This window comes from Elgaria multicarinata, chromosome 7, assembly GCF_023053635.1.
Source record: "Elgaria multicarinata webbii isolate HBS135686 ecotype San Diego chromosome 7, rElgMul1.1.pri, whole genome shotgun sequence".
Taxonomy (NCBI): domain Eukaryota; kingdom Metazoa; phylum Chordata; class Lepidosauria; order Squamata; family Anguidae; genus Elgaria; species Elgaria multicarinata.
This window is the reverse complement of record NC_086177.1, coordinates 80,722,622-80,731,960: the sequence shown is the minus strand read 5'-3', so window position 1 is coordinate 80,731,960 and position 9,339 is coordinate 80,722,622. Positions and strand designations below refer to the sequence as shown.

The 9,339-nt window shown below is 41.2% G+C and overlaps 1 protein-coding gene across 4 annotated transcripts in view; it reads right to left on the bottom strand.

Annotated features, from left to right (window-relative positions):
- Positions 1–6,083: 6,083 nt before the first annotated feature.
- RALYL (RALY RNA binding protein like) overlaps positions 6,084–9,339 on the bottom strand; it is a 147,958-nt gene continuing 144,702 nt past the window's right edge. For all 4 annotated transcript variants that reach the window (XM_063129883.1, XM_063129881.1, XM_063129880.1 and 1 more), the window contains one exon: positions 6,084–6,672. In XM_063129883.1, coding sequence (XP_062985953.1) covers positions 6,655–6,672 — 18 coding nt within the window. In that variant the 3' untranslated portion in view covers positions 6,084–6,654. The remainder of the gene's footprint in view (positions 6,673–9,339) is intronic.

The window sequence follows — 9,339 nt, the reverse complement described above, 5'->3', positions numbered from 1 at the left end:
CATGGCCATCATCATTGTGAGTTATGTTGTACATTCAAGGAACATTGTGCCACAACATCCCAATGCTGATGGCTCCTGAAGGCATAACTGTCTGGGGAACGTAGATTCTGTCAACAATTGTGCCTTTTATATGAATCCTCTCGCTCAGTTACCCAGAGGTTTGCAGGTTTGCCTCAAGCGTACAACTGAGCGACAGTACATAGCAGCTAGTATGCCACCATATTGGTCAATTAGAAACCTAAAACCATTTTAGGACAGCAGTTGCAGGAATGTGTAGCATAATCGTATGTGTAAATGACTTTTAATAAAATCCTGCTGTTTTATGACCAGTGTTAAGTTTATCTCAGATTGGCTGAAGTTCCATGAAGTCAGGAATTTGGAAGCTTAGGCTGATGGCTTAACAGACATGCCTTGTGATCAGTAATGATGTCACACATTGTGTTTGCTTACAAATTACCCTCCATGCACCCACACTTTTCCTGGGGTTTTCAGGTCCAAATCCAGATGGGGAGGTGGGAGTTCCTGGGATAGGGAACTGCCTGAAGTGAAGGCCAAGATGGTCCCCCCCCCCACCTGCCCATTCCATATACAAAAGCCGATTGGACTGACAGATTAATTTGTCTTCAATATTGATTATGGGACAATGTCCTGCACTGCATCTGAAGATAGCAGGCTAACGTAGGGGGTTCAGAGAAGGCTGCATGGTACACAGGTCTCTTCTTCTACATCTTGCTGCCACTTTTCAGCATCTGTTGCCTGAGGTGACTGCTTCATTCTGCCTAATGGTAGGGCCAGCCCAGGCCTGGGCCAGCAAAGGTGCCTCACATTGTCCTGACCCTGTATTGCTTTATGAAGCAGCTGAAGCTTACTGTATCACTAGATTCCTTCTGCGAGTTGACAAATACCTCTTTGTTCTCTGCTACCCCCTCCCCCACTGTCAGAATGCTGACGGGGAATTCCAAACACTGGAGTGTACTGGCAGCATTCTAGCTTCAGAGTGAAACTAAGCATGCCTGACATAACTTTGCGTATTTACATATGTGGTGGGAATGTAAATATGTGCAAAAGTTGTGGAAGATGGTGTTTTCTGAGATTGAAGAAATTGTTGGAATGAAGATAGGAGAAACACCAAGAGTTGCATTACTCTCACTACATGAAGATTTAAAATGCAGTAAAGAAATTAAGGAATTGATAACGAATTTGCTAACTGCAGCAAGGTTGATTGTAGCTAGGAACTGGAAGATTCAAGGTGATTATTGTATTGAAGAGTGGTATAAAGAAGTATGGGAGATTGCTATTAATGATAAATTAACATGTAACATAAAAGTGAGAAGAGGTATAGCAAAAACGAATGATTTCGAGGAAATTTGGAAGCAGTTCCTAATATTTGCGTTTTCTAAGGGAAGTGGGAAACCACCAGCAGAAGAGGTGTTAAGATTTTAGAAACAGGAATGATCCCGAAGGGAAGGGGGAGCACTTATGTTGGATTATGTTATGATAAAGCATTATATGTTAACAATTATATATTTAAGCAATTTGTCAGGTATTAGTATGTTAATTGTTATGTTGGTTTGTATTTTATGTAGTAATAAATAAAATTAAAAAATTTCAAAAAAAAACCCACAAAACACTTTGCCAGCAGTTGCTGCCTGTTGTGTTTCTTAAAAAACCTCCTACCTTCCTAGGAGACAAAAAAGGAGGCCTGCTGAGTAATCCACAAAGCTTTATTTAAGCAATAAACATTTTTTTCCCACCTGAAGAGGGTCTAATCACTTGGAAACTTCTCCCTAGGCAAAACTATGCAAATTAAGTGAGAATGGAAAGCCTTTCCCCAAAAGGCATTAACTTCAGAGAGGCTAGTTCTGAGGCGGCTCCAGACGCAATGCGAGCCGGGCCGACTTCCTCTCGCCTTCCTTCCACTCTGTGCGTTTGAGTTTGTGCCGCACCGTAGGATCAGTTAGCCTGTCGATGGGCTCTCCTTGGGAAGAATGTTGGCTTCCCACGGCCTCTGTATGATTTGCCCTTGACAAGATATGCTCTGGAGAGAGATCAGGACCAGCTGGAGGAGAAAGCGTGAGAGCTCTGTCCCCCCACTGGTACAGGCTGGCCTGCGTCTGGGACTGACTCCTCTACTTCAGAGTCTGATTCTGATTGATTACCTGAAACACCTTCTTCCAAAACGGGGGGGGGGGGAGCAGGGCTAGACATGACACTGCCATGGGGTTTCATGGGGCAGAAAAACCTTGATCATTTTTAAATGCTGCTCAGAATTTCACCAAATCAATGAAAGGCACACCTCCTCAACAAGTTTGAATAGAGTATGTAAGTAGTTTTCCTGAGAATTTGAAAGAAATACATAATATGTCGAGGCACAACTTGAATACCACGTACAAATGTGTTTTCAGCACTTTTTAACTTGCGGTATCTGTGGCAATTTTTCTTGGAGTGGTTAGAAATGTTACATAATCATAGACCTTGTCTGATAGATTATAGATGCCAGTTTTTAAGTTATTAGCTCTACAGGTATCATTGTTAAAAACAGTAGAGAGTTCAATTCCAGCGGAAGCTGATTTCAGGCAGCCGGCTCGGGTCGACTCAGCCTTCCATCCTTCTGAGGTCGGTAAAATGAGTACCCAGCTAGCTGGGGGAAAGGTAATAACGGCCGGGGAAGGCAACGGCAAACCACCCCACTATAAGGCCTGCCAAGAAAATGTCAGCGAAAGCTGGCGTCCCTCCAAGAGTCAGCAATGACTCAGTGCTTGCATGAGAGGTTCCTTTCCTTCAAGTGTGTATTGGGTGGCAGCCTCCCTTAACCTGGTGGACTCCAGTTGTTTTGGACATCAATTGCCATCAGCCCCAGCCAGCATGCTCAATGGTCAGGAATACTGGGAATTGTAGTCCAAAACCTCTGAAGAGCAACAGGTTGGGGAAGGCTGAGGCAGCATGAATATATTTGGGGTCTTTATCAATTTCTAGATTCGACATTTGGCAGCAGGAACTACTAAAGAGAATTAGTGCATTAATCAGAGAAAATATTTATTTACAGGAATGTAAAAATTATGTTACAACATTTGGAACAAAATCATCATGAATGATTGCACAAGAACACATGGCAATATTTTCAGTGCATTTGAATGTAAATAAACTTTCTGTCCTATTTGTTAAAAACCACCATGGCTTTAAAAGGGTTGTAGAAGTGTATATGGTTGTTTTTCATTGTTTTAGGAACTGTTTTGTCCCTCCAGGAAATAATTGCTGTAGATAAAAAAAGTTACAGCATTACTTAATGCAAGGATACAGAAAGGTACAAATCTGGTTGCCTTGATCAGATTATAAATGGAGGTTACAATACAACTCCTCTCTGGACCCATTTCTCCTGTACTCAGAGGTATGTGGGTGCTGTGCTCATAGCTAAACATACTGTGGGCTCATCTACACTAAGCAGGAAATTGCACTATGAAAGTGGTATAGAAAAGGCAGGAGCCAAACTACTGCTTTATAGCGGTATTGAAGTGCACTGACAACTGCTGGGGCCCATTGACATACACCATATACCACTTTTATACAGCTATATCCTGCTTGGTGTGTGGCTCCTGCCTTTTATATACCGCTTTCATAGTGCAATATCCTGCTTGGATATTGCACTATGATATTGGACAGATGAGCCCTGTGAATCAAACCCCACATTATAGTCAGAAAACAAAACAACCTTAGGAAGAAAGTGCTTGCACTGAAATCAGCCTGCTTTAGTGCAAATGCTGTAATAATACAATGGACTGGATTACATGTGAAGGTACCATGGCTCAGGGTAGAACTCACATCTTCCATACAGGAAGTCCCAGATTGAATCCCTGACAACTATCGCCAAAACAATCTCACACAGCAGGGCTAGGAAAAGCTGCTGCCGGAGACCACTGCCAATTAGGGCAGATAATGCAGAGCTACATGGACTCAGTATATAGCAGCTGGACATATTGTTCATAGGTCTAGCCGACCATAAGTTTTTCTAATTTGGGATATTCAGACTTGCTTTTCGGGTATTGCGATGACAACCTATTCACTTGTCCACATGTCTCCGTAAATGCAAATTGTATGAATAACCTGCATGATTTGCTCTCTAGCTGATGAGTGTTCATCAGAGGCTGCCTTCATGGTGCTGAGTTGGTGCTGCTCCGCCACCACCTCCTGTGGTATTGCTGCTTGTGGGGGGGTGAATAATCCCCACTGGGGGAGGCAGGGCAGACTTCCCAGTGGCCAGTAGGCTCGCTGGGCCCACACCCTCCCACAGCTTCTGGCAACCAATGGGAGGTCGCCTTCTGCACAGGAATACTTCCGGCACAATGCCAGAGTGAGGATAGATGGCAGAAGAGCCACACTGATCTTGTTTGGGCAGGAAAAGTCGGGGTAAGACCCTGACTTTTCCACTGCGCATCTTTGGCTCTTTTCCCCAGGATGGCTCCGAATTAGCTTCTGCATCATTCAACCAACGCAGTGTGGATTCGGAGCTACCCCAAAGCAAAGACAACATTTAGTCAGCCCCCCAGAGGTATTCTGTGCTGTGGCTTATACAGGTCTGCCACATTGGTAATTCATGCAAAATGTGTGTGCATGTAACAGATAGCCATGAATTCATGGGATTTATTTATTTATTTTTTATCCAAAACCTGAACAATGGCTCTCCATAAACAATGATAGAGAAAGTACTCCTAAACAGTATCATTTTAAAGACTTACAAACCCTTCAGTGAATAGGCACATGGCAAATGAACACATACAGAATGGGGAACAGCAAATTCATTCACAGCCATGTGTGTTCCTTTGTATGTGTGCAATGTGCCTATGAGTGACAGAAAAGACATTCGGTGAGTAGAAGCTGCCACTGTGAAGCTGTTCACGGTATGTATGACGCACCCTCCCAACTATCCATAAGGGGCTTACATCTTGCAACAGTAACCTAATCATTGAGCTGCACAAGGACGTCGTTTCATATGTAAACTGTTTTAAACCATATTCTATTTATAGGAGTCTAGCACCGCTTCTCTGCTAGGAATCATAATTGAACTACCGTATTTCTTCGATTCTAAGATGCACTTTCCCCCCCAAATAAACATCTCTAAAAATTGGGTGCGTCTTAGAATCGAAGAAATACGGTAAGCTGGTACTAAGGCAAAGAAAACAAAACTGATCTGTGCAATTTTATGATCAGAATGATCAAGTTCTGGCACTTTCTCTGGCGATGTAGCGGCTTTCCCAACGTGGTGCCCTCCAGATGTTTTGGACTTCAACTCCCATCTGCCCCAGCTTGCATGGCTAATGGTCAGGAATGCTGGGGATTGTAGTCCAAAACATCTGGAGGGAACCAGCTTGGGAGAGGCTGGCTTACAACCGCAGGTGTACCTATAAACGTTTGATGATTAGCACACAAGGAACGATTCACCAGAGTAGTGGGGAGAGTTTATTCAGCAACCATAGAATGAATTACTGTGCCACCCTGGGGGAAGCAATCTACTTTCAAATCTCATTTTGAGAGCACTTGAAACCTTCAGGAATGAGAAATAAGTGCAGAGAAACACAGTGCTCTATTGAAGGTTCCCTTCACATGTTATTGGGATACCATCAGGACTGCCTCATTCTTTGGTTAGCTGCTTGTGTGAAGCAGCACCCACATCATTTGGGGGCAATTTTAACATCAGGCAAACTGTTGGTATACAGATGTCTGGTTTAAATCATTTCATACCACAGCCATGACTGAAAAGTCCCAATAGCAACAATTCAGGATTCAGAGTAGATATGAAATCAAACATGTGAACTTTTCAATATGGCAACACTCTTGGAAGTATTAATGGAATTTTTGAATCATATTGATCTTTGCTATTTGGAATGTGCTTATCTGAAGACAGAGTAGCAAGAGAGAGGAACCTTACAATATAGTAAGGGTTTAGGGTGCAGTTTAGAGTACTGAAATTAATTGTATTTTTTCCCATTGATTCCAATGGGATATGTATTGTGCACAGATCTAGTATATGCAAATTACATCTATTACCATGTAATGATGCATGGGGGGGGGGGGAATCCAGCCATGAATATTACTTTGCCCTTCATCATGACCCTTCTTAATAAAAATATTCACTTTAAAACAGGAATAAAAATAAATAAAAATAATTAAAATACTATTCAACATATTGGCTCATAAATCTTGACGATCTCATTTCAGTATGCTGTAAACATTTAAGTGCAATATCACCTGACTTTAAATATGATGAACCATAAAACATGCTAATCATAAAAATAGCTTTTACAAATATACATTTGTTTACAGTGTTTCCTTCATTTTAAATATGTCCTTCATGTTATCATACAAGTCATTGGCCTTCTGACATCAAAATTAAAAAAATAATACCAATAATTAGCCAGGAAAAACACATTTACAATCTAAACGATAAAAATCTGACAATTGTACATCTTTAGAACATATAAGAAATGGATTTTCTAGTTTTGAATGGTAATGTCCATTTCAAGAACTAAATTCAGTTCTTCATAAAAATTTGAGTCATAGGTGTTGTTAGCCGGCAAGAAACTGCAGTTCTCATTTCCACACCAGGAAGCCAGTGAATTATCTTCTCAGTTTCCAAAGGGGCTGTAGGTGATTCCCAATTCATTTGATCTGTAGAAACTATAAAATAAAACAAGTATTTCAGTTTGAAAACATTTTAAAGGAAAGTGAATGAAAGGAGACGATGGCCCAAACTAAATGGGACCCGGGAGATACATGGCTGGGTCTCCCTGGATGACTTTCTCCTTTGTAGCCACAGGCACCTGATTTGGATCAGAACCATGGTATGGGAAAGAGTGAGTGTTAACCCCTTTCCCCCACACCAATCTCCCAATGCAAACTGCCCCACCAGAACTATTACCTGCAGAGGGGGGAAATGTGGACCCTAATTTCTCCTTTATCCCAGTTTTTCCCCAGCCCTGTCTAGTGCTCTAAAATTATGCCACTCTGTGAAGCTACTTATAGATGTCAAGATTCAACAAATAGTAGTTTGGTCCATTTTCATAATTGGATTCATCCTCAAAGTGACACTGTGTTATCATCTGAATCATAACCCTTTGAACATTAATTGCCAATTTTATAGTGCTATAAGTGTCTCAGCTATGCAAAACCTTGATGAGCTCTGTGTTTATTGAAGTACTCCAGTCTGTCAAGAGCAAGTTGACTAAGCAGCCATTGAAGTGTAGAGATGGAACCATGGAGTCAAAGGCAGGTTCTACACTATTGTTTTAAAATGGTTTATAACAGTATTGACAACTGTTGGGGCCCATTACACACTCCATATACAGTTTCCAAACTGATTTCAAAGTGTTATATCCTGCTTGGTGTAGATCTGGCCAAAGTTTTCAGTGTTTTCTGAATATTATGTAGAGGTGAACAAGTTTCAGATATGGGACTCCTGTTCCCTTGTTTTTAACTGGATTGCTTTTATAATAGTTGTAATTGTAGCTATTTTAATCTGCTGGTCTATGAGATAAATAGATAGATAGATAGATAGATAGATAGATAGATAGATAGATCTGCAAATCTATTGGACTATTTCCATGTTATCCCACCCCTGTAAACATACACAAGAGCTTACTGAGTCCAGTTCAATTTTTAACTGATGCCTTTAAATGCCTTCCAACTATTTATAGCAACAGATTCATAGGCAGAATTGTTTGTATGAAGAGGTGTATTCGCCCCCCCCCCACTTCAATCTACTTAACAGCCTTAATGATGGTTAAGTAGGTCTATAGCTCTTACAAGAATGAAACCAGTGTCACTCTACGCTCTACCTTTTAACTCTAAAGAACCGTCTGCTTTTTACTCTTTTGATTGTGCTCTTCTATTATATAAAAGACAAAGACCAGCAGATTTTCAGATTGTTTTTTTGACTCAAGGAGGGGCTATAGCTCATATAGAGCATGTGTGTTGCATGCAGAAGGTCCCAGGTTCAATCGCCAGCATCTCCAGGCAGGGCTAGGAAAGAATCCAGCCTGAAGCCCTGGAGAGCTGCTGCTGGTTAGTGTTGACAATACTGGGCTAGATGGACCAATGGTCTGACTCAGTATAAGGCAGCTTCCTATGTTTCTATCTTTCCATAAGCCTGTCTGGAGCACTAAAATGCTTCGAGTTATGATTAGGAAAGAACACTGCCAACCATCTGGATCCGAAAAATCAATGTTGCTCTGCTGTTCCAGTGTGATGAATATTAAGCAATCCAAATTATAAGCAAAATGGCTATGGAATTTTCTTGCAGTATACACACCCTTGCTCTCCGACTTGTTTTAATAGGATGGAAAGGAAAGCTAATGTCTACACACTCCAACCCACAGTACAGTAACTGTATTAGGACCAGCCAAAACATCGCAGAGCTGTGAGCGCCTTTAACATCTAAAGACACACACGTTTTATTATCTCCAGAGTGCCAGGCCCACTTCTAAGAGGGATATGATTAAGGAGGCAATAGAAAACTCATTTTGTTTCCCTCCTTTTCAGCTAAATTTATTATTGGTTGTGTGGCAGCTATGACATTTCAACACACACACACACTGACAAATTTATGGTAAGGGAAGTATTCTAAGAGATTAAATATAAATTATCCCCTATAACAATGTAGATGAAATCAAATTAAATTCTAGCAAGCCATGTGGCTTTCATTTGTTTTCGTGTAAAGAAAAACATCATCTGAAAGAAGAAGATCCATTTGGCTGTAAAGAAACTGGATTGTGACAGAAAATATAGATGTTGTACTCATACTTCCTATCGAACACAATCTAGAATCACAGAGATGAAGGGAACCTTGCAGGTCATCTAATCCATGCCCCTGCACAATGCAGGAAGTACAGAGCTAGAGCATCCCGAAAGCTGGCTGTCCAGTCTCTACTTGAAAACCTCCGGCAAGGGAGAGCAAACTACTCCCCTGAGAAGTTCTTTCAAATGTCAAACTGCTCTTACTGCCAAGACATTTCCCCTAATGTCCAACTGAAATCTAGCTTTGTGTAATGTGAGCCCCTTAAATCTAATAAAATCATAGAAATTATTGTTCATAATTATAAAAACTTTTTCATGGGGATTATAAGTATCACGGCCTATTTGAAACCATTTTTCTTTGCTATATTTTTTTGTCAGGATCAGCCTCTGTCTGAAACCAGAAGGGAGTAAGAACTCCTTTTTAGAGGATGATCACATCACAGGCCCAGACAAGTACTGGGAGCAAGGTGAGTTAGTGTACCTGACTAGGGATGGATTGATCAGTCTTGATCTGGTTCATGTCCCATCATGTGTTCACCCCTTTGTCCATTA